The 27,172-nt window shown below is 36.4% G+C and overlaps 1 protein-coding gene across 1 annotated transcript; it reads right to left on the bottom strand.

The window, feature by feature from the left end:
• Positions 1–124: 124 nt before the first annotated feature.
• tnn (tenascin N) lies at positions 125–26,081 on the bottom strand. Its single transcript, XM_058393810.1, has 16 exons — positions 25,935–26,081; positions 22,359–22,728; positions 20,954–21,328; positions 18,068–18,331; positions 16,982–17,164; positions 16,601–16,690; positions 10,768–11,031; positions 9,174–9,437; positions 8,196–8,459; positions 6,622–6,752; positions 6,393–6,531; positions 5,861–6,012; positions 5,528–5,624; positions 5,129–5,293; positions 4,856–5,019; positions 125–1,612 (listed from the first exon to the last, which is right to left on the bottom strand). Exons 2-16 carry the CDS (start codon positions 22,723–22,725, stop codon positions 1,490–1,492), a joined length of 3,042 nt encoding a protein of 1,013 aa, XP_058249793.1. The 5' UTR covers positions 22,726–22,728; positions 25,935–26,081; the 3' UTR covers positions 125–1,489.
• Positions 26,082–27,172: the final 1,091 nt, after the last annotated feature.

Below are 27,172 nucleotides of genomic sequence, written 5' to 3'. Positions count from 1 at the left end.
GTGTGTGTGTGTGTGTGTGTGTGTGTGTGTTTAATGATTACCTTCATTCCTTCATTACTGATAATAAACCCACACTGAACTCAAATTTACTGATTTATAGTGCTTTAATAGTTGACTTTTTCAATATTTTATCTTTGCAGTAATGATACATAATCACCTGATAAATGGTTATTTACAGTCCTGGATTACTAACAGTTTGATTTAAAGTTTGTTTGCCCCCCATTTTTTAGCACCACCTGCCACTGATCTCCTGTCAGCATTGCAGCAGTTTGGGAGAGGACTGAAACAAAGTTACAGTATGTCAGTGTGGATAGTGCTTAGATTATTGCAATAAACAATAAAATAGTCCAGAGTGAGTCCCTATTGGATATAGTAGCCTATGATCCTTTTCCAAGGCTGTACTTAAGTGATGTCATGTCTGTAAGCGTTTACATGGGGGTACAATGGTGTATAGAGCTCTAATATTGCACTGTTTTATAAAATGAACACAATACTGCCTCTAAAGGTGAAAAATATACTGCCTCTATAGGTGAAGAACTCTGGGTAGCTTTTGTAGCAGTCTGAGGTAACACTGCAACAAGCAATTCAATGCAATAGGACTAAAGAGCATGAATTCACTGTGCTGCTTCATTTACACTTATGAAGTAACTTCATACTGCATGTGAATACAGATACTCAAACTATAAGTTACCTGCATAATACCAGTAACATAAACCATGAAACCTATTCCAAAGAACTTTATTATTATTATAATGATATTTTTTTTTTATTAATTTTTAGTCACAATTACTATTACAAAATATTGGGCTAATACATTTTCTGCAAAGACACTTTTTGATCAACTCACACCATTGTTTTTGTCATATTAATAATGGCATCAGTTGTAAAAGATGGGCAACAGTTAGCAAAAGACTATTTCACATCATTATAATAATGACAAATATCCAAATATGTTTTATTTTCAATAACTTGAAATAAAGAGTAATTTATAGTACTTTTAACATAACCAGCCTAATACATACTATACAGCATTTAGGTCAAACATTTAAAAGTAAACATTGCAGTAAATACTTTTTTTAAACCCGCAAATTTATAAGACAGCATTTCACACATTCTAAAATGATCAATACTAAACACTGGAATAATTGTAAAATGAGGAAATGGTGATAAAATAAACTTTGAATGTGTGAACTTTTTTGCTTACCAGGAAATTGGCCAACTATACCACAGCTGTTTGGGGAATCATTTCATAATCTTATCTGCATAAACTGCTAAATGACACAAATATAATAAAATATATTGATATAATTAAAAATATAAATTTTTTTGGCATTTGACCTTTCAACATTTTTGTAAGATAAAGCTGGGCCACCCAGCTAAAACCCAGCCACTTTTCACTGCCATATTTTTTAAATGTGATAATATGATATTTTGATTAATCACAATTCCTACTTTCATTGTGTCATTTTGCTTTTCAGTACAATGTTCATTAGGCAGCTTCTCTTCTCTTGAGTGACCTCTTCTTCCGGCTGGCTGTGTTCACTGGGCGGATCTTAATCTCTGTAAAGTCCAGGGACAGAAGGTGGCCCTTCCATGGCTCCCAGTTCACTCCCTAATAGAAAGGTTCACAAGAAATTCAAATTTAGTCTCCTAATGACATTCAGCAGGAACTGAAAACCATGCTTACTTATTTCTCAACTAACTAATGCTTCTGTTGTGGCTAGCTGCAGCAAGTAAGAAGTTAGGCTCACATGAGGGGAGAAGGCTAGCCCATCTTGACCAATCCCACAGAAGTGCTACTATAGCACAAATTGATTGTATTAATTGAATTAATTAATTAAAACTGACTATGAGAGAAAGTTGTCACACAGTGCATCCACAGTGCATACTGCTGTATAGTCGTAAATTGGTCAGAGTGCCTATGTTGATCCTTGTCCACTGCCTACAAAGGTCATGTGAGCATCAGAACTGGACCATGGAGCAATGGATGAAGGTAGAAATGTAGTTAATTTTTTCTTTTGAACATTTTTGACATCAAGAGACAGCAAGATCCACACTGAAAAGATCTTTTTAATATAATATCAGCCAATATTCAACTAGAGTACATTATAAACAATCATTATGGCAAATGTTCATCTTGTCCAGTGTGCTAATTACAGGATGTTAAATCATGTGTTCATAAATAACTCTATGATTGTCGCATTGGCAGTGCCATCCAAATGCTAGAGAGGGTTAGTAAGAGTGAGAAGTGTAGCTTCTGAAGGGGAAAATCTAGATGCCTTTGATCGATAGCAAACCCCATCTCCGACATTAGAGCCCTCCCACATGGGTGGGACTCAGGGGCATAGTCGCAAAGCCAAAACTAACACTAAGACTTGGCCCCATCCCAATGCGGCATGATGATGCAGCTTACAGCAAGTTATGGTCGCTGCTGGATGTCCAGGTGACGCTCAAAAACAATGTGGGCTTTATAAATACTTGGAGCAGTTTTGAGTGCAAAGCTGTCCTGTAAGGGCAGGACAGTGTCCATCCCACTCAGAAAGGTTCTGCTCTCATTTCTTGTAGTATAGCACATAGTCTCAGGATAGGCCTAGTTAATCAGTGACAATAATGCACCATCTGCTAGCTGCAATGTGTCGTCACACAATTCTTAGACTATATCTGCTCCCTATACTGAATAAATATGTAGAAACACTCAGAAAGTTTGTTTAGGTAACCTGATAAACCTGATACCATAAAATTAGATCATAGTGAATGTACAGCAACACATTTGCTCTAAAGTAGGACTGTTAAACATTACATCTCGTATATCCAAATCACTTATTGCTATCAAAATTTAAGACTCCTACCTCCAGTTGAGGTTTAATCACAATGTAACAGGACCCACTCATAATGGCCACACTCTGATCTATTCAGATAAAATATAGTAAATATAGCTATATTTCCACAGTCTGAAGCTATCTCAGACCATTATCTCTTCTCATATAAAGTGTGTTTTAGGTATGATACATGCATTTTGCCAGGTTACCATGTCCCTGAGATTTATCATCACTGACTGGATCTTGGTCTGACCCCACAGAACTTGATCATTCAAATGAATGCATAGAGTCAGCATTTCCATACACTCCAGATAGTTCCACTTTGGTGGTAAATTGATAGTATTTCAAGCGTTGAAGACGGTAAGCCTCCTGAGCTACAGAAAATCTCTTATTGCTGCTAAATCAATGTATCTCTCCACCCTAACTGAAGATTTAATAGGAAAAAAAACCTTTTCATAATACTGTAGCCAAATTAACAGGAAAAAAACGTCAGCAGAAACATGCATCACCATCAAAGCAGCAGCAATTACTTCATGAATTATTTCAATAGTAAAATTGAAAATATCAGGCAAAAAATGAAGACTATGAATTTAAGATCTGACTGTTTGAAAGCTAACCCTGTAGATAAAAAATATTACCATATCAGTAACATTCAAGAACTGTATCAGTCAGGATATAGTCATAGCTTCATCTGTTATGTTGATGCCACACAGTTGTATATTACAGAAAGCCAGATGAGAGGCACCAAGTTGAGGAATGTGTAAATTAGGGCATTACAGAAGGATGGGCATTAGCTTATTAACTTAATCCTACTTAATTCTGAAATGTCAGAAATGCTTGTACTAGAACCACATGCAGAGAGAAGAAAGCTTTCAGATTACAGAGTAACTCTGGATGGTCTTTCTGTTTCATCATGTGTGGCAATAAAAGACCTTGGAGTGATTAATGACTCCATTCTTTCATTTGAAGCTCAGGTAGATAATATCAGTAGGATAGCATTCTTTTATTTCAGAAATACTGAAATATAATGGTATGAAATGAGTATGAAAATATAAAAAGGAAATATAATATCACTACACAATACACAAAAACTAGTTCATGCTTTTGTTACCCCTAGGATGGTTATAATGCCTAAATGTATCAGTGTTTCAGTAAAACATGGACAAGCTCCAGTTAGTCCATTATTGTAGCTGGAGTCCAGACTAAAAGCAGAAGACATGAACATATCACCCACAGTCACACAGTCTCAGGGTTAAAGTCCAGGCTGAAAACATATCTGTTTAGTCAAGCTTTTTGAGGATAGTTTTTTTTAGGCAAAGAACAGATCTGGAGGTTTTATGGGCATACAGTGTTTGGTAAACTGGTATGTGTGCATTGCTCTCCCTCTCTCAGACACTCAGTTTGTTGATGGTGAAGTGGCTGGCTGCACACTCATTCCTGAAGCCTGAACTGGACAGCATGGAGATTTAGGGGATAGGTGTGGATAATACCAGTCCAAACTGATGGCATTGCTTGCAATTGTTACTAACTCCAATAAGACAACTTTACCTTAACCTTAGACATGGAATGAATCTCCTGACTATGCAATTGCACATTTTGACCACATTTAACACAGTTATAGAATGAAAATTCTTTTTATAATAACACTTTTATAATCAGGTGTCACCCAGATGTGGATGGGCTCCTCTCAAGGTTTCTTCCTAATATCATCTCAGGGAGTTTTTTCTTGCCACTTTCACCTCTGCCTTGCTCTTCAGGGTTAGTGATCAGGGTCCAACTGGACTAGAGCCCTCCAGATCTAAAATTGTGCACCCCTGCACTGTATTATCACATTGTCCTTTTATCCTTTGTGGAGGCAACACTGTTTTGATACTGCCCTCTGCTGGCCATCAACCATGCTGTAGATCTTCTACATCTTGCTCTCATCATGCTCTCATTATACCAAAGAATGCACAGGTAAACCACAGACTGCATTGTATTCCTTAACATAAAACAATTCTCATCCATTGAAAAGGTATTATTTAACTAAAGCTTACCACACTGTGTCTGTTGTCCTCAAATTTGCCATTTAAGTTGGCTAAGTGGCAATTTTTGTACCACCAGGCACCACGGTGTGTGAAAGCGCAATTACCAAGAGCAATGTCATTGTCTGAGTCTATAGTAGTGAAAGGTCTCCCCTGGTGGTAGGTCATAGCATCACCTATGGCAAAAAGAGATTATACAAAGTAATGTAGTATAATATTATACCAGACTTTAGAAGAGTTTGGTGTGTATATATATATTTTTTTGGCTACATTTGTCTGACCTACCTGCATTTCCTCGATAATTGCCAATAGTGAGCTTAAACTTCTGCTTGGCTGATCCTATTTTGAAGTCATCATAGACAGCATAAGCACGCTCGCTCCCCAGGCCTAGATCGAAGCGCACTTCATACTTTGTGCTTGTATTGGTCAGTGCATTTAAGTTCTCAAGGCCTAGATAACACATCACAACACATTTTTTATTTTTTTCTTCCTAAGCATAAACCCCCCACCAAAAAATACTGCAAATGACAACATATTGTATGTGTAAAAAAACGAATAATGAGAACAAATAGCATGTCATCAGTCTGTCACTGTATGTCCCCAAACAGGAACAATTGGAAGTTTGAATTTAACTTCCATTTTAAGGCAAAATGTACATTTTTATTGTAGGTATATTTTCAGTACCAAGCCAAAATTCGTTAGTCAGTTCCCCAAAACCTTGCATGTATTGTCTCCAGCGCTTCATGAAGTCTAGCTTGCCTGTGTTGCGTCTCTGAAAGACCTTGATTAAGAAAGAGAAAGACAGAGAGAGAGAGAAAGAGAGAGAGAGAGAGAGAGAGAGAGAGAGAGAGAGAGAGAGAGAGAGAGAAAGAGAGAGACATTTTCATCTATTGTCGCTTCAAGTATTTAGGATAATACATAATGGAAAGTTATGGACGGTATGAATTATGAATTATAGTGACATTTAACTGTCCTCTTCTTTATATTTGTATCTCTTAAAATAATACATTAACTTACAATCCAGCCACCACCATCTGTGGTCATGTCACAATACACCTGCATAGGCTTATTGCGGTCATTGTTCACGTAGATAGTGTAAACTCCACTCTTCATGTTTCCATTCTTCATGATCTGTGTGCAGTCCATAGGGAAAGGATAGGCTGCTCCTACTGCAAAGCCCCAAGATAGCATTACCTTTTAAAAATAACTGCAATAAAATAAAAACCATTCCAAGCCAAAAACAGAACTGTGTTATTGTAATTCACCACAATCTATTTCTTCTTGAGTGTCGTAAAACATAACATGCTAATTTTATCTTTTATTTACTAGGCCCTCATTTTGATCTCTCACTGATTAGGGCCTCAATAAAAAGGCCTACACATAAAATGCCAGTAACCGATCTGGAAAAGCCTGAGGCAAGAATCCCTCCAATTTGAGCTGGTAAAATGAAATGGTTAATTTGTTTCAGAGTAATAACATAATCGAAGTGATTCACCTATCAACTACCTCTTTACACCTTACTACTATAAAAAAAGGTGTGTTACTTTACCAGTGATGAATATGGTTTCCACCACTTTACTCCTCTTTGAGCCTCTATATGCAATTAGAGTGACAATGTACTTCTTCTCTGTGTCCAGACCAGAGAGGCTAACTCTGGCATCTCCTGTGACAAAGTTCTTCTCAATAGTCTGAGAAAGAAAAAATGTAACATGCAAAACTGGGGAATTGCATATGGCTGTTCAGTGGAAAAGATATTTAAAGATTAGTGCTCTACATACCTCCATACTACCATCTTCAGGCCTGTAACTAAGAATGTAGCCATCAATGTGAGCCTGAGGAGGTTTCCAGGTTAGAGCCGCAGAATCCCTCTTAACATCAACAGCTTTCAGATTCTTTGGAGCGTCAATTTCTGTAAATATGAATATAATGTTGAAGTTTACTAATACCTGCTTTTCAAAGGAGGCTTAATGATGTGGGGAACCGTGCATGACATGTTTAACACAACAAATTTGAAGTCACAAGTCTCCACATTTGCATCATACAGCCTGTTTCTATGTTTATTTCTCAACTAATCTGTCAGCTATTTAGTTTAGTTTAAGTATAACTGTTTGTTGTTTTTATTGTAGCCATTGGTTTAGTGTGGTCATTTTTGGTTTATTTTTGGTCTCATTTTTGGTTCTCATTTTTACTCATTTTCTCATTTGTTTCTGGAATGGAGCATGTACTTTACATATGATGCATGTCACTACAGCCAAATGAAACAGTGTGACTAAAACAACTTGTTCTGGTTACAAACTGCTTAGGGAAACATTTTGCTAAATTATAATCTGGTGACACAGAGATCTCTGCTGGCTCTGCAAGAGTCAAAGACAATGCTCAAGAATTGCACTCTAGTGTGTGAGATGACTTAATAAAACTAAAAAGGGGGTATATGCAAATGCATGTATATAAATATGGTGTCTGGACCTCCACTGTATCTGTTGCAACCACCCAAGCTTGGTAGTGTGAATGCTTCTGGCTGTGGAGACTCAGTGTCTACTTATATAAATGTAAATAAATGTAACTATTTGAAGTCATAATTAGAAAATGCGCATTGATACTGCTGTGCCATAGTGATTGTTAGGTTAGACATAGAGACACTGGCTGTATGGATAGACTCCAGGTTTCAGGCCAGTTAACTGGTAGAAGGTGCTGTCTGCTCCCATTTACACCTTCCCACTATCACTGGCTGTCTGCTTAGACTTTTAATCATAGCACTGAGATAAGACATTATATTAGGTCCATCTACTTCTACTGTATACAAACAAAAAATAGTAAATAATAATAATAATAATAATAATAATAATAATAATAATAATAATAATAATAATAATAATAATAACGGAGTGTATAATTTTGATTTATAGCTTTCTATTATTATAAAGCATACACTGTATAAAGTAGATTCCTGTGAGCAGTTTGTTGAACGGCAAGACAAAGTATGTTTTTGATGTATAGAAAAATGTACAAATACTGTAGGAAGGAGCAAACTGATCCTAGTCAAATACTAAATTCCAGTGAGACACTAATCATTCTTAAACTTTTGATATGAAAATGAGTGTTTCAGATATCCACAAAAGGAGAATCATGTCTGAAATTCTCAATACTTGATTAGAGAAATTCTGAACTTTAGAAACAATTTAAAACCAGTTATTAGTATGAATGGAAACTTTTGTTGATCCTGTTAGTTGATCCTTAAATATGAAGGCTGGCCATACATAATTTACTGCAAAATAGTATACAGTTGTTTTATATACTTTGGCAAGAACACCTGAGGGTTTTCCAAGAGAACTACAGAAGAAATTTCAGAAACCTGTCTCAGTTTCTGTTGCAGCTCTCCTGCTGGAACGAGAGCCCTTGATGGCCCAGACGTAGACTGTATACATAACTCCTGGCTTCAGTGCAGTCAACTGGTAGGTGGTGCTGTCTGCTCCCATTCGCACCTCATCACCGGACCCTTCAGCAGAACTGTAGCTCAGTATGTAGCCATCTACTTCTGCTTGGACTCTGTTCCATGATACCATCGCTGACTCCTCCGTCACCTCTCTGACCAAGAGATTAGTAGGTGCATCTAGTTCTAAGAAGCCAATTGTAGAACATTTCAGTGCATGTTATTTGCATGCATGTTTTAACAGATTATCAGTGAAAAGAAAAGGCTTTAAGTTTAAGCAAATGGCTCAAATTCTGGAACATGTATTTTAGAGAAATCAGAAAGTTAGTATTTGAATGTAGTTTTGGCTGTAACCAAAACAAATAGCTTTTATTACATAGAAGGGCAAATTATATGACATTTTCTATAAATTAGCATGCAGTTAATGCCTTTGTTAGAAAATTGATATGATGACTTGTGATGTTTGTTTTTTGTTTTTTGTTTTTTTGACAAAAGAAAAAAGATCAGAAAATCATAGATCTTTTTTGTCCAACTACTTGAGAGGTCAAGCCCATAATAGGGGATGTGGTAGCTTAGTGGTTAAGGTGTTGGGCTACTGTGATGAGCTACTGTACATTGTGAGTTCAAATCCCATGTCCATCAAGCTGCCCCTCCTGGGCCCCTAAGCAAGGCCCCTAACCTTAAATTGCTGAGATGTATTAAATGAGATTAATTGTAAGACGCCCTGGATAAGGGTGTCTGCCAAATGCTGTAAATGTAATTCCAAGGTTATCTATTGAGAGAGTTTCCAAAATGTTCACATAGAATTTGGAGATGAAATCAGTAGCATGAACCATAATGCCTTTTATATTAGCTGATGAATCTGAAGATAAAGAAAATTATGGAAGATGCTTTATAAACCTGTTTCAGCTTTTGTTGTAGCTTTCCTGCTCGAGCGAGAGCCCTTGATGACCCAGACATAGATTGTATATACAATTCCTGGCTTCAGTCCAGTCAGCTGGTAGGTGGTGCTGTCTGCTCCCACTTGCACCTCATTACTGGACCCTTCAGCAGAACTGTAGCTCAGTATGTAGCCATCTACGTGTGCTTGGACTCTGTCCCATGATACCATCGCTGACTCCTCTGTCACTTCTCTGACTACAAGATTAGTAGGTGCATCTAGTGCTGGAAAATGCATATACAGCATGTTAAAAGTGATGTGAAATCTGGCAGCATTTCCATTCTTTCTTTCTTTCTTTCTTTCTTTCTTTCTTTCTTTCTTTCTTTCTTTCTTTCTTTCTTTCTTTCTTTCTTTCTTTCTTTCTTTCTTTCTTTCTTTCTTTCTTTCTTTCTTTCTTTCTTTTTAAATTATATGTTTCTTTTCACATTTCAAAGTGATATAGTCTATTTACCAAACTATTATGGGACTCATGGGAGTCTCAATAAGATTTTTTTTTTTTTGTACAAATGTATGATATATTAAATCACATAAAAAACATTAATCACAACAAGCCTGCAATATATAAAATCAATTATAATTGTTCCATTTATAATTAAAAATGAAAAGACGTCAAGACTACTGTATTAATGTGGTTCTCTGCTCTTTACATAGTTTATAAAGAAAATGTGCCTGTTGTAAGTGACTTTAGTTTTGGGGAAAAAATACATTTGTAACAGTTATTTTTCAGTCTTAACTGGATGTATGTTTTTGTTGTTTGCTTTCATTTCAAAACAACTTACCTAACTGTTCACAGCATGGAACAAAAAATTGAGAAAAAAGCATTTTCCCTCAGTCTTGTGTGAGGGCCACATGTATGCCCACATATGTGTAAGGGGGGAAGCAAAAGGAAAGAAAAACACCAGCACTTCTGCACCTCAAGGGCTTCCTATTCCCTGTTCTCAGATCCATGAGGCGTCCCACCATTTGAGTTATGAGACCAGTCATCGTCTGTTTCACTCATCTTCTTTCCAAACATAGAATAAAGCCCAGAGGAAGACCTACCACTGATTGAATCTGTACCATCTGGTCTCTGTAACTTATTGCTTACATATAATATTACAGCAGCTAATTTGAACAAGCTTACTGGATTCTTAAAGCTTAACACTAATGGCAATTACAAGACGAATCACAAGAAGCATTGTAATATAGAGTATACACACACACATATATACATATCCTAATAACACTAATAGCAATTACAAAAAGCACCATGCTGTCTGTTTCTAGCACAAAGACTGAAGAGTTGAGGGCCAGCTCAAGCTCAGCTAAAACTTGAGCTCAAGGGATTGGCAGGAAATCACAAACAGATAAGCAGAAGAGGAAGTCCTATCCATTCAGCAACCAGAAATTTGTTACAGAGAAAACGTAAACTCTTTTTCTAAGTTTGAAATAAATATAGCTGAAGAAATGACCTACAAAAGCTACTTCTATTTACAGTGTGAAGAATGAACTGTAATGATGAATGAACTGTAAGGAGTTCCCTCAACATAGGAAACTAGCAAGGAATAAGTTTACCTGTCTCTGCCTCAGTAGAGCTCTTCCTACTCAGACGGGAGTCCTTGTAGGCCCAGATGAAGATAGTGTACAGCACCCCAGGTTTCAGTGATGTGAGCATATAGGAAGTGGCATTTGCTCCCACTTGGAACTCCTGGCTGGGGCCTTCAGCAGAGCTATAGGTCAGTATGTAGCCATCAATCTCAGCATGGACCTTCTCCCACATCACAGTCACTGTGGTCTCGGTTACATCTCTAGTGACCAGGTTATTCGGAGAATCAATGTCTTAAAGAGAAAGGGATCGTGTTATTTTTGAGACAATAGTGTGAGTTAAATTCACATTTCCTATAGTCATTGCATTGTTGTTTATGCTTTTTGTGTGCAGATTATTTTAGATGGACTTTATTATAAGTGGATTGTTGCTGAAGCAGCTAGGTTTACCAGAGCTAAGTGAGCACTGGCATGAGCCACAAGAGGAAGTGAGAAAGCATGCAAAAGCCATCATCATTTGGGAAATTCCTCTGTGACTGCAACAAGGTCAGTGCCATGCTATCTGCTATAAAATTGATAAATTGTGCATTCCAAAAACAGTGAGATCAGCATCCTTTGAAGATTTTTGTTATTATACCCATTGTTGCCTTGATTTGAGCTATGGTGTGGAATACAAAAGACAAATCACTGCACAAACAGTATCATCAACCCAATGGAATGCCAGTGAAAATATTCTTAGTACTAACCGCAAGTCCTAACCTTTTTGCTGAAACTTCACTATCAAAACCACAAGCAGACAATACTTCACTTTTTCTTCCAATTCAGTGTAATTGCAGTAATAGCATTAACCTTCCAATTCAGGTTAATGCTATTATTGTGTACCATACCTGCTACCTGTTTTGCTTGCAAACAACCTGCCAAAAACTGTACTTCATAAGAGTAAACCCAGCAGAACAATGAACAGATAATACATTTAACTGCCCTATGTTAAACTGCATTAAGAAATACGCAACATCTGGTTTTTGCTGGACAAATCTCTTAAGGTATAGCAAGGCTTCAGCAGGGGCAAGAGATAGAGATAGATGAGCTAAAATATCTGCCTTGTTTAGAGAGCAGAAAAGTGTAACAGGGCTTGTGGCTTTCACTATATGGAAAACATATAGATCTCATTTAAATGCAGTTTACTCTGGGTTATGAGTTTGTGTTGCAAATGTATAGTGTAGATGGCAGAACATAAGATATAGCCATTACTTGGGTATGTAACTTGTTATATGAAGTGTCCCAGAAGACAGACAGTCTTTATGTACAGAAGTGTAGCATTTTGTCCATTTATGGAATATACACTGTTGAAAAATCTTTCACCACACATTAAATTAAAACTTGAATGCGCAAGCTTAATTTTCATTCAATTACTTTCCATATTAAGGCACTTATTTAGGAATATCTCATTTAGGGATATCTAAAGTTATGCATCTAGAGTTTTCCTGTGTTATGGGCCTTTCCTGTGTTATGGTGCCTTTTCCTGTGTTATTACTCAAATTACTCAAGAGCTATCAATCTATTCTTCACTTTGGAGCATGTGTGTTGTGAGTAGAAAAAACAGAGCAGTAAGAAACGAAACTAAGAACCTCTGAATTATCCTTACATAATCCTTAATAATCCATCTGATTAAGCCTTTATTAAGTCAAAGAGCTGACAGTGTCTCAATGTTTGGCCTGTGACCCATGTTTAGCACTTTAACAAGGAGATATTTTCATATTCTGTAAAGGTTTGTGCCTCACAAGTCACAGATGTGCCCATAGATTCACCAGCTATAAAATTACTACTATACAGTAGACCTTTAGTAGTGTTAAAATACCATAAATAGGTCAACTAAACATTGCAGGCTTTATGAGTTGCAGCATAGTGAAGCTGAACCCTAACAAGCCATTTTGCCACATGTAGAAGACTGCTGGCTATGCTGAGAGTAGCAGAAAGGAGCATTATTTCAAATCTCAGCTGAGGAAATGAAAGTTAGCCTAACTTAAGCCTCTGTAATGGCAGCTAAAGCCATCAGAGGCAGGAAGTGGTCTAGTCTGAGATTTAAAGGTTGAGCAACTTTTACACAGTAGTTCAATGAAAAAAAAACTTATATAGCTTCTTTATTTTATATAATTTACCAATGCATTTGAGATAAAAACCAGTTCTAAGGCTTCAGGTTTTTTACATGTTTTTTGCTTGACTTACTGTATGTATACAGTACATGCAGGGGCACTTGCTTTTTTAAGGGGCAGAGTGTGAAAATGGATTTTAACCATTATCTTTGCACACCACGAGGGTAAATTGCACATTGCACAAGTTTTGTGATCTTTTCAGGTACAGGGTTTTCGCTGACATTGCTGTAAAAAAAAATGTGCAGCCATGAGCGTGCGACCCAGCATGGATACTGATTAATATAAATTATTAGTATAAAAATTGTGAAGCAGTGCCTGCTGCTCATTAAAGTGTGCAAGTTTTCTGCATGACGAAAACAGCGAAAACTGAGCACAGAACTGCTAATATCTATCATATAAAATCTGAGGGGGGCATTTATTAATACATTTATTAATACTGAACATTTTTGGGGAACATTTTCAGGAACAAAAAAGCCAGTTTGTTTATATATTTATGTATACATTTTTTCTTGTTATTGTTTGTCAACTAATAGAAGCCAGTATTTCCCTAAATATTTGAATGGAAATTTGTTGTCTTCTTGAAATTTGAAGGACTATAAGAATGTGAATAGAATTTAGTGAAATTTACTGTCACTGCACTAATTAAAATATATATAATTTTCATAATGGCTGAATTATTATTATTATTATTATTATTATTAATAATAATAATAATAATAATATATTTTTGTGTTTAAAAACAAATATCAGTGGAACATTGGAATAAATCAGAATCTTGGCTATAGAAATCAAGATTTCATTCCAAAAAAATCAAGATTGCTTTTGTTTGTTTGATATTTGTTTTAGGATTAGTTTTTAATGCTGAAAAAATGAAGAAGAACACAGAGATGGTTAACCTGTGGTTACACAGGTTGATTCAAATCTATTCATGTTGAGCTTGGGCTTATGAGTACAAAGGAGCTATCAACAGGACAGCAAGCACTAGGCTAACACCTTTTCAAGAGCACTCATCACTTGAGTCAAAGTCAAATTTAAACACTTAATTTTAATTGAATTTAATTTTAACAATTTAATTTTATTTTACTAAAATTAAGGGGTACATTGAACACGGAGTAATGCTTCAGTATAAGCAATTAAGTCTAACAGGCTGAATATACAGGGGTTGGACAATGAAACTGAAACACTGGCCAATTTAATGTTGGAGGTTTCATGGCTAAATTTGACCAGCCTGGTGGCCAATCTTCATTGATTGCACATTCCACCAGTAAGAGCAGAGTGTGAAGGTTTAATTAGCAGAGTAATAGCACAGTTTTGCTTAAAATATTGCAACGCACACAACATTATGGGTGACATATCAAAGTTCAAAAGAGGACAAATTGTTGGTGCATGTCTCGCTGGCGCATCTGTGACTAAGACAGCAAGTCTTTGTGATGTATCAAGAGCCATGTTATCCAGGGTAATGTCAGCATACCACCAAGAAGGACGAACCACATCTAACAGGAGTAACTGTGGACGCAAGAGGAAGCTGTCTGAAAGGGATGTCCAGGTGCTGACCCGGATTGTATCCAAAAAACCTAAAACTACAGCTGCCCAACTCACTGAAGAATTAAATGTGCACCTCAACTCTCCTGTTTCCACCAAAACTGTCCGTCGGGAGCTCCACAGGGTCAATGTACATGGCCAGGCTGCTATAGCCAAACCTTTGGTCACTCGTGCCAATGCCAAACGTCGGTTTCAATGGTGCCAGCAGCGAAAATCTTGGGCTGTGGACAATGTGAAACATGTATTGTTCTCTGAGTCCACCTTCACTGTCTTTCCCACATCCGGGAGAGTTAGTCAAAAACACTTGTTTTTGGAGTTTTGTTTTGGAGGAGTGAGTCAGGAAACGTTTTCCTCCACCAGCATCACGTAGTGACCTGGCCACTACTCTGCAAGAAGAATGGCTCAAAATCCCTCTGGCCACTGTGCAGGACTTGTATCTGTCATTCGCAAGACGAACTGATGCTGTATTGGCCGCAAAAGGAGGCCCTACACCATACTAATGAATTATTGTGGTCTAAAACCAGGTGTTTCAGTTTCATTGTCCAACCCCAGTAAGTATTGTACATTCTACATATATTGTAGCTGTACAATGAGCAATGTTTTTTCCTTTTTTACTAAAATTATTTTAGACCAGTGATTGAATTTTAACAATATATGCCTTTAGTATCACCATTTTTAGTTGTTAAATATTTGATGTCACACATGCCAGTGAAGTATTCATATCACCAGAAATGACAGTAAAATCTCCAAGTGTAAAATAGTTTCAAGGCACAACCTACTGTATGTCTTTATCATTGTGGAAATGTATGTGTTAAGCACATAGTTGTGACTACATGACAACTTTACACACAGCTACCATAACTGGTCAGAATCTCTCTAGAGCTTAGAATTGTGTGTTGATCTTAGACTTAAGTCTTAAGACCATGTAACTGGCACAAATTTAAATAGTCTTGGGTAAAGTAAAATTTATAGTAAAAAATAATAATATTAATAATAAAGATGGTAGGGTGAGGGTGGGGGTGGGGGTATGGGGCTGGGTTTCCCCAGTCAAGAAAGCTTTCATTGATTCATGGCTGCAGAAAACACTGGTATTAAACTCTACTGTGAAGCATAAACAACTGAACATTAGGCTTGGTATTAAGAAAGCTTTGGAAGGTATCCTACATATTCAATAAATTCAAGTTTCATTTTAGAATACAAATGACTTTTTTTTTTTTAAAAACGTCAGGATGTTAGAAATGGTTTAAATAAGAATGCATAAATGGTAACAAAATTAATTTTGTTTAAAGTATCCAGTATTTGAAATTCCAGTAGTGAAGTACAGTTAAAAATGGAAAGGGGTTGAAGGAGAGAAAGGGTAACCTGGAGCATCATATCCAGGTTATGATGAATAATCCAGAATAAAGTTAAGGGTATACTTGTGCATGGTATAGGGGAGAGCTGGCACAACTTTGTTTTGAGATTAATTGCCCAAAAATTTATTAATCAACATTGATTACAGACTCCATATTTCACAGATGACACAATGCACATGTTTACATCTTATCATTGTGCAATTATTCTTATTTTCTTCCCTTTTTGTTAGTAATCATAATGGTTTGATTTATGGTTACTATGGTTTGCCAATAATTATATGATTAAAATAGTAGTAAAATAATTATGATTAAAATATATACATTGTGTGTCTTTTCTGTCTCAGAACTGTTACCTTTTGAGCCTCTGAAGCAGTATTATGTATAATTAATTGTTACATAGTGTTATAGTTATACTGCAGGCCAAACCCATGGTGTCTCACAATTTTGCAAATAGGAGCAGTATGCACAGATGCTGAAAAACTACACTAATTTTTAGTGTAAAGGTATGTACACAACATCTTTCACTTTTTACATGAAATATTAGAAACATACATTTCAGGGGTGTTTATCTATATAGCAGAAATTTGTCTAATCAGCTCTTCATGCCCTGTTTTTAAAATTCCATTAACTCAGTGTTCCACACCTGCAAGTCATATTTACTATGATATCATCTCTACCACTGAGGTTTCCATTTTACAGTGTTGTCATACTGGTATATCACTGCATTCTATAATTCTAAAAAGGCTTGACAATGTCTTTAGCATTTCTGGGTTTTGCATGTTTAACACCCCTCCAGTTGAGAATATAACTTACCTGTGACTCCTGTGGCATGGGATGGTTTTCCCTCATTGCTTCCTTTGATGGCCTGCACTGTTATCTGGTACTCAGTGCCTGGGTTAAGTCCTATAAACAACAATTTCATTAATTTGACCAAAAATATAAAATGCACCATTGCCACTCACTCAGTGTCCTAACAATCAATGTTGACTCGGTGCCTCATGTAGCTCAGAGGGTACTGTTATCTATTTTTTGAAAAAAAAAATAAAAAGGAAAAAAGCTGAAATGCTTGTTAGACAACCAAGACACATCTACACCATTAACTCCAGGTTTATTAACACAAAGTGGTAACAGTTCAGGTCAGGGATGAGTGGGGGTAATTTTAAAAGAGTACGTCTTCTTCTGATAGAAGTTTACCTATAATAGTGTGCACGGTCCTAGCTTCCTGGCTCCTGGTTACGTTTTCCAGCTCCTCTTGGCCGTCTGGGCTGGCATGACGTAGTTTAAAGTAATCAACCTCGGTTTCTGGGTTCTGCCAGTCCACCTGGATAGAGTCTTCTGTCTGTCCAAGCACACGAACACCTTCTACACCAGACATATCTGCACCGACACACAATTCATATTCAAAACACTATAGTCTGAAATCTCTCTGAAATAGTCTGGATCTATTAATAAGATCCAATATACCACTTAATTAATAAGAGCATTTTTAATCTGGTGCATTCTTATTTTACACTTGCAGAGCACAGCAACTCACAAAATGACATATAAACAGTCCATGCCATTCATCACAAACAGACTGCACATATTGGACATTCTACTAAGGTGTTCAAGTCAGCTTACATCATCAACCAGATAAAAAAGGTAAAAAAAAAAACAAACAGTAAGGTCCATACCAAAACTTATATTTCTTGAACATTTGTGGTGGATTTTTAGGTTTTTAGTTTTGGATCACTGTTCTTACTTCACAGCCTTTACTTTTCAGCTTACTTACATTTCAACATCTGACATTTACTACCAAAATTTGCTGATATTTACTGGAATACATTCTTTTATCTATCTGTGCAATGTTTCCTGTGCCACTGGCTGTCACCTTACCCAAAAGCATAATGTATCCACCTCATGCATAACAGATGGCAAGGTGTTCTTTTCCCGAACTGCTGCTCAGTTTTCTTTCTCCAAAAATATCTTTTGTGATTGTGGCCAAAGAGTTATATTTTTACTTCATCAATGCAGAGTACATGTTTGTAAAATGCCTCCGGATTATCTAGATATTTTGCATAGATTAGACAATCACATTTGTTATGAGGTCGCAGGTAAGATTTCTTTTGGATTATTCTTCCATGCAGATCATATAAACCTTCCTGCAACTTGCTGCAAAGGATTTTTTTTTTTTTACTTCATTTCACTTTAAAAATGTCTAAATTGGCCAGGGTGCACTAAATTTTGAATACAATTGTATACAACTGACTGCAAAAATTGCAGAGTATAAAAAATCTTTACCTGTTGTGGCTGTGATGCTATCTGATTCACTGCTGATACCCCTGATGACAGCTTGCACTTGCACAATATAGGTAACTCCTGGTTTGAGTCCTGTGATCAAGTAGGAATTTTCGGTGTTGGGAACACGAATCTCCTGGATGGCTACCACATTTCCATAAGGATAGTAGGAGAGCAGATAGTACTCTGCATTATTTACTTCTTCCCACTCCACTAGCAGAGATACATCAGTAACCCTGATTACATGCAGGCCTTTTGGACCCATTACTGTAGAGACACACAATTATTCATGTTAAAAATTAATTTTTTACTGGTATGCTATATCCATTATGGAAAAAAGCTCCACCAAATGATTCAGAATAACTGGGGTTTTGCTTTAATTAGCATTCATACATTTCATACTTACCATTTCTTGAGATTTATGTGAACATGTTTGCTCGATGGCTAAAATATAATTTTTCTCTAGATTTTTCTTTTTAACGTAACCATATTTGCTCCTCTCCAAGAGGTGTTCACTAAACTGGACTTAAGAAGCACAAATACCTCTCTATTTTCTTCCCTCTTTCACCGTTGTTGTAATCTATCATTCCATAAGTATCTTAAGAATCTTGACTAGCAGCTGGGCCTGTTATTAAGTTTTTCTATAATTACAGTGTGGTCACTAACCATGATGTGTTCATCAGCAGTAATGGAATAAAAGCCATATCTTATCATATAGGATACATGTGGTGGTAAAGGTAGCTTGTTAACAAATATATGCATACACTATACACACCAAAACTGACACACAGAATTTGCTGCAAGGTTTCCACATACAGATTACCAACTGTCTTACTGCTGTAATAAAAAGAAATGGAGAGGTGGTGGGTACCAGTAAAAAATGCTTATGGAATAGATGCAGAGGAAAGGAGAGAGAGACAGGTCAAATAGAAGCTTAGTAGACCACATTAACGAGGAAAGAATTCACAGCAGGTTTGGACATTGTTCCACATGGTGAAAGGTCAGGAAGTCAGTGTTTTTCTTTGGTTTAACAGGAGCCTTTTCATTTAGTGGCAGTTAATACTCCTGCCTCATTCCAGCGTCTGCCAGGAATAATTTCACCTTTAAATAATAACCCACAAATGGCCTCTGGGATAAATAAATTACAATCTAATGACTTTGGAGAAAGCATAGTGCAAGAAAAATATTTTGACAAATGAATGCAAAACATTGCAGAATTGTATTTGAACTTTATAAAAGGTACCAAATACATAGAACAGATTCTCTGCTTCAGATCATGCATTTTTGGACTAAAGACATATCATTCTCATTATGGAACCCCTAGGTCTCTTAAGAACAATAAAATGTCACCATTTGATGTTAGGGTTGTTTACACAGCCCCGGTGGGTATATGTACTAAGTGATCTAAAGCCTGCACATCTGTCCAATTCTGATGTGGCACGGTGAAATACAGCATGACCTTAGAATAAAGCTCCCACCTGATTTCCCTTTTGATGATTAATTCCACCCATGACGAGGTAAAGAAATTCAATTTAATTTATTCTTAACTCCAGAGCCTTTATTTGTAAGTCATCATAGCATGAAGTGGCTTCAAATTCCCTGCTGACATGAAATCTGTTAAGTGCCTATGAGCTCCCTAAATTCTTCCACTAATATTTACCAATTTTTAGATATTAATTTTAAAAGCAACAATATAAATGATCATAAATCAACAGGTTTCAAAGGTCATGTGAACAACTGCTTGGCTGTATTGTAGGAAATAGGTATACTGAAATATCAACATTGATTTGCACCATGCATTTGGTGTGCTACATTGCTGCAGTAGAGAAAGAAAAGAAAACTACTTTAAATTACTGACAGATGATTGACAGGTTAAACCATCACATGCCATGCTAGTTCAATTAGTGTCATGTGCTTGAAATTATAATTCAGCTAGCATTTCATCTGGTGCCGCACTGCTTCAGGGTATGCTCTTTACTCATATGGACTCAATTGATGTCTTACCCAAAAGTGTTAACATGGACAGTATATCCTTCTCTAAGTTACATGCCATTCTTAATATTATTGTTAAAGATCACATATCAGTGCATTCCTTCCCTGATTCCCTGAGGCATTCTATACCTCTGAAGGGAAAAAGTTGAAACAGTAGCTAACTGCAGTGAGTACAGTTGAGTCCTGCTACTGAAAACTGCTGCTTTGCATGATATTCATGAAGGTACCAGGAGGTACACACAATGTATATAATGTCTTAGGAAAGTATTCATTTTAAGCTTGAAATAGTGAAATTGTGAAAGTCAAATTTTACAAATATAAATATTACAATTTTAGTTATTTTATGCTTCAGATTATTATTTCTTTTACCATCAGTTTTTACTGATATTTCTGACACTTATATTGAATGTTTGGTTCTCACCCATGATCTGCATAAAATCTGCCAATCCAGTCCAATCTGTCACAGTCTTCTGAGTCACAAATTCAGCTATTCCTTGCATTTATGTGATTTCAGAATCATTTGGTCTGTGTATTTTCACAAAAGATTAAAGAATTAATATTTTTGGATTGCCACTGAACTATAATTGTGGGTTCAATAGTTTACCCTATAAGTGATTCCCACAACCTCAAAGTATAGAATACTTTATAGAATCCTAGTTCTATACGTTATAGGATAAAGTATAAGACTAGGATACAGTTAGTTCTGGGATTTGATTTGTTACCAATGCACACCATGCTGTCTGATACATTGCATACAGTTTCATATTAAGGGAACTGCCAACCTTTTTCATCTGAAAGAGATACATACACTCCCAATAACATATCCAATAATCTTAGGTAAGAATTATCAGGTATCTGAAATCACCACCAGTAGGGATATTCCTGAAGAAACCTTACCCATAGAGCAGTCGTTTCCAAAAAAGCCCTCGTCGCAGAGACACTGTCCATCAATGCAGCGCCCATTGTCTTTGCAGTCATTTGGACATTTTTGCATGCTACAGGTGTCTCCAGAAAAGCCCTCAAAGCAGACACACTTGCCATCCACACAGTGGCCCTTGTCATTGCAGTCATCAGGACATGTGAGTAGACCACAGTCATGACCCGTGTAACCAGTGTGACAAACACATTGTCCATCTACACAGTAGCCATTATCGTTACAGTTGTCTGGACAGGTGAAGATAGAGCAGTCTGGACCCTCCCAGCCTACATCACATTTGCAGCTGCAGGTGTTGTGCTGGTATACACCATGACCACTACAGTTTGTGTCCACACCTAGTAGAAGGCAGGTCAATTGCATGAAATCTGGAGATTTAATGTGCACAGCAGTATACTGAAGATATTAGGTTGTGGTGTAATATTTTTTGTAGTTAAGCCATCTATAGTCATGATCAACTCTTTTTTTAATAACAAAAGATCAGTTGTATTTACAGTCCACTCTGAAACTATTGGAACAACAAGGACAATTAATTTGTTTGTTATACACACAGACATTTGGATATGAGACAAGAGCTTTCAGCTTGTAATTACATCTAGATATGTGAAACAAAATAAAACATTTTGTATCAGACAATCCAATTGCTTTAGGCAAACAACGTCTAGGAACACGAGAGTCTCAAAGTAAACTAAAGTTAATAAAATTTTGGTTGCAAATTCCTTACGTTCATCAGCTGTATCAAGCTTGTGGACCCACTGACATCACCAATGTTTTGGTTTCTTCTTTTGTGATGATTTTTAGGCTTTTTCTACAGCCTATTTCAGTTGTTGTTGATTTCTACCAGTAGTTTCTTTCTTTTTCAGGACATTCCAAATTGCTGTATTTGTTTTGTACAATGTTTGTTCAGTGTCTTCTCTCAGCTTTAAAATGGTTTGTTATTGTCACATAGACAGCTCTCTGTTCCTCACTTTGGCTTATTCTTTTTATCAACAAATGTACAAATGAAACTGAAGGTTAACACCAAGTGTAGATGTTCAGCGCACAGAGCTATTTATTGTTTAAATAATCAAACACAACACACCTGAGTAACAAGAAATACCCATCAGTCACGTGTTTCAATATTTTTGCTAACCTAAAAATTGGGTGGTCTAATATGCTATGTTGTTTAACACAATAGAATAAACTTTATTTTCATATTCATCTTTTGATCTCAAACCCAAATGTCTTCAGTCAACATTAAAAATAATTTCAGAGTGGAATATGGCTAAACTTGTTCAACAAATAAATTAGGGGTATATGTGGCTAAACACTTCAAGAAAAAAGAGACCCTACAATTTAGTCTTTTCAGGTGTGCTTGTTAGAAAATACCTGAGCTTCCTCTGCAGCAGCCTTGAGCACACTGGGACTTCAGGTAGGTAACCTCCTCCTCCAAACCATTGACACGATATAGCAGGGCTTTGAATTCCTCTGAATCAGCGCAGTTGCAGCTAGATGAGGGCAATTTAATGTTGTGCTTGAAAACAATGTCCTTCTCTCCATCCATCATTGTGACTTGACCCTCTGATGCTTGGTCATGGGAAGGAATTGCCTGCAAGTCCTGCTTACAACCAGAGTTAATTCTGTACACATGGCTAAATGTGACTGCTTTCTCAGACTCTTCCGCCTGTGTAACAAGTGAGACTATACCCAGGATCCCAAATAGGAGCAATCGGAGCCAACTTAGCCTGGGAATCATGGCCTGTGGAAGAAACACACCAACAATTTCCAATGTACATCCACATGGAAATGCCGAGATAGACCAAACACTGAACTTTATGCACAGGGACCATGCCTTGTTACATGCACAATAAAGTTGGATGGTTGATCCAGACATTTCATTATGTTTAATGTGGTTAAGGCTATTTTACTTAAAAAAAAATGTCTTCTCCTGCAATAAGAACTGAACAACCCTTTTGCTTGGCTGGCATATTCCATCTTAACCTTTAATTATACAACTGCAGCCACAAAAGCCTAAAGAGCCTGGAACCTTTTCTAACTGAATTAAGTCATTTCTAATAACAGTGATGTCATACACAATCCTTTTTAACCTCAAACAAAAGTCAAATATATAGCATTAACAGATCATTTATATTTAAAAAAATGAATAAAGATCAATATAAGTTGATAAAGATATAAAGATCTTTTTTGAGGAGAGTATAGGAAAAATAGTTCCCAAGCATATTACCATGTTTGGTAGTGAAATTAAGTAAACTAGCAGGTGACTTGTAATAATATGTGCAACATTTAATAAACATGTCCCCTAGCAGTGTACTAAAAAGGCAAATTGCAAAGACTATTTGGATATATAGTATATAGATCACATCAACACGTGGAAGGTAAAAAAAATATATATATATTTTTTTTAAGCACGCATGTGCATTAACTGCTCATCACAGAATGAAATTCTCTAAGTTTAAGCAGAAGTAGTCCAGTTTGCCACTGACATTACATATGAGAACATGTCCTTGTGGGCCTATGGGACCCCAAGGCAAGGGTCTATAAGTAAATCACTTCAAGCAACTCCTTTAACCAGATCAGTAAAGATCAATAAAGGTTTTTATAATGGTTTCATAAACTGTACAGCTGTATTGTACATAATACATGTCAAAAATATACTATGGTTGTATAGTAAAAAAATAATGGAATTATAGCACAATATCTAATAATTCTAATACACATCATTCTAGTTTTTGTATCAGTAATGTATTGAACAATTTGTTTTGATTATCAAGCACATTTTAGAAGCACAGAATAAAAATATTCCACAATGTACGTAATGTGCATCACAGTATGGTGCAACTGTGAAATGGCTTAAAAGGTGTGGTCTTAGCATTCCATATAGACAGAATTTAATAATTTTCACAGTTGCACCAAAGTTCAAAACATCTGCAGTGGCTTGAAGTAGTACATAGTTGATTAGATTCAATTGAGTAGATTATAATGAACATTCAGAAGAACTGTTAAGTGGTCCCTCTCAGCGATTTTTATTTGATGCTCACAATCCACTGTCTTTTATATCTCCTACAGATAGCTCATTTGAGACCTGCAAGTTTTTCTCAGTCCCCAGTGATTGACAAAAGTCTAGCTGCCGGCATAAAAGACTTTTCTGAACCTCTGTTCTAAAATGGTTCACACAAACATGATCATAATAGCAACAGTTGCCCATGCTCAGAGGGTCAGGTCACTATATTGGCACCCTAAATTGTCATTTGCTTAATTTATCTTCCACATTGACTGAGTGCACTAAGGACACAACGCATGAGCTCAGCAAAGCTGGACACATTTCTTTTGAGAGAGGTTGCCTTGTCAGTGCCTGCTCTTGTAATTTGCCTACAATGGTCTCAGGCTCCATTCAGGGTCAAAAAGACACTGGAGAGCTGTATATAGACTGCATTCCAGCCCTGAATAATTACACTTCAGTCTCACACATATGTCAACAAGCTGCGAAATACGAAACCCTATGTAAGGTGATGGAATTTTGCAGGTTAATACCTACAGCACAAGGTCAGTGAGACAGTAAAATGGCTAGAGACTCTATTTTGATGTATTTCCCTACAGCCGCAAACAGTCTCATAGAAGATGACTAGGAAAAGAGTAGATTCACCACCAGGACTGTGGTTGCAATCTCTCATATTTCTTGGATAGGTCCAAGGGAGGCTTAAAGACAACATCATTCTCTGACAAAAAGGGACTGGCAAAAGAGAAACATCCATACTGTGTCCTCCTTTTCTCTTGAGATACAAGATTCAGTTCAGAACTGGTCTATTCCTATGCTTTATGAAGCAGAACTTAGGTCCTGCTGTTAAGCCAGTGGAGGATCTTCATGATCTGAGAAAATGCTACTAGGCAGTTTAAAAGCAGCTACAAATATTTTACACTGGTGCATTTCCTCTCTGGTCTTCAAGTGGAAAAAGCTGAAAGTAATTATGCTAGCATACAGGATGCTGCATTATATTCCCTGCTAAGCCTGTAACACTGGGGACTTAACAATGACTTCCATGATAAAGTTACCGAACCCCAAAATCACCTAGTTAATCTAACACAAGGCATATGCACTATAATATTTTCCTCAGACCTGAGAATATAGTACTACATTATAGATATTAGCACAATTATTTTCATCGTCATGTATTAAGCTAATATTCCGCATCTAACATTCTACAGAGTGAATAATATAAGGGCACTGGGGGGAGAACATGGTCACTGGCTTAAACATTTTTAAATAACAGCATAATTCAAAATGCTTTTCATCATGTTTGAAGGTTTTATAAGATTTTTAATACATTTTTAATAGTAAACAATTTAACCACATTGATGTAATGTGTGGTACGCTGTGTATATATTAGGCTGTCCACTCTGAGCAAAGTGCAAAGAAATGACCTTGCTTCATGTTTGAATTCCAGTGTGCAAATCTCTCCATTCTCCATTTTTCATGCCAACATGTTTATTATAGTCAGGTGCAAATAATAAGAGAGCAGACAATGATCTGAGGAATATTATCTTTAGAGCACTATGGTCACATTGCATTTGAATCTGCTGCTTCCCTTTACAATGATTTAGTGATTAGACTTATCAGTTATTAATGATCCGTGGGGTACAGTGGAAAAAATGCAAGACTGTGCTTATAACAGTGCAGCATAAAATAACAACAGCAAAAGCACTAAATATAAGATACACACACACACACACACACATAATAATAATAATAATAATAATAATAATAATAATAATAATAATAGCATGTAAAAGCACGTATAAGCAGTATAGAAAGTATAAAGCATATTCATGCTTTACATTCATCAGCTTCCTTGTTTAATCAAATTTTATATAAAACTGGTTACAAAAAACATTATACCATCAAACAGATAAAAACAGTACCAAAAACAGAACTGAAAATTATCATACCACTGTAGACTGAATTCTGAATGTCCCTCCTTAGTCTGGTACAAGAATCTCTGACTGTTACTCAAGGTACCTTGCAGTGAGCACCTGTCGAGTAGCTCTGACTTGGACCTCCTGAGCTGTGTTGCAGTGAGTCTTCTAGCTCCAAAAATCCCTCACACAGTTTAAATGAGCAGCCCTGAGCCAATAGGCACCCTGGGCGTTCCTCTCTCTGTAGCTCAGGGATCACAGAGGAAGATAATGTGAGGCATTCCACAACTCAATTTTGTCTGGAACGAATCGTTTCTTCAAACATTGCTTTACCACCGCTGCTCACACTAACCCCAAGCATGTCACTTTTCATATAAATGATTTTTCAGGTTTACTGATGTACAGTAGCCACAAATGTTAATGCATCTCTATTCCAGGCACTGCAATATATTAAAAAAAAAAAAAAGAAACAGAGGAACATGGCCAAAATCAACAGAACCCTGAGTTGAAGGTCTGAACACACGATTGAGCTAAGCATTCATGTGAAGGTTATATTTCCACAAACTCTCTCACAATAAAAAAAGACATTTAATGTAATTCACTCTTTGTTTCAAAAAGTGTTCATGTGCAGTGGTAACATTGAATTTAGTAGTCTTTAAGGTATGATCTGGAAATGGAAATACAATGCATGTACATCCTGACGGAAAGTCTTAGAAAATCGCAGAATGCCATCTATTGGTAAATTAAAAATAACAAAGTACAATGAAACATTTAAATAAAATTATAATTCCCACAAAAGCAGTCGAATAACAATAATCACAAGGCATCTGATCACTAGTCTAGGAGTCAAAGAGTCATTAAATCAGTCATTTTTTGTATTTAAAATATTGCAAAAAATAAAATCAAATAAACTTTTGTACTTATGTTCATATGTTCTTTATGTTGTCTCTAAATACTCTGGGTGTTGAGTTGCACAGGCAAAGTTCACAGAAGGAATTGTTGTAACTGGAGACCAGACAAGGTGTGAAGGGATTTTTTTGTCTGTTTTGCCTTGTTTTCTTTTGTATTTGTTTTGTGTGTGTGTGTGTGTGTGTGTGTGTGTGTGTGTTTAACAGGAATTCAGTCTAATTTACAGAATTATATTTTTGGTTATTCTGGTATAGATGAACAGAATGGTCTCAATTACAGGTGCTTAATACTTCCTTTCCCAACATCAAAACATTTTTTCAATGTCTCAGTGTCTCATTTGTAGGGCTAAATGGAAGCACATG

The sequence above is a fragment of the Hemibagrus wyckioides genome, linkage group LG07 (genome assembly GCF_019097595.1).
Source record: "Hemibagrus wyckioides isolate EC202008001 linkage group LG07, SWU_Hwy_1.0, whole genome shotgun sequence".
NCBI classification, from domain to species: Eukaryota; Metazoa; Chordata; class Actinopteri; order Siluriformes; family Bagridae; genus Hemibagrus; species Hemibagrus wyckioides.
Note: the sequence above shows the minus strand (reverse complement) of the source record. Positions and strands in the feature narration are given on the sequence as shown.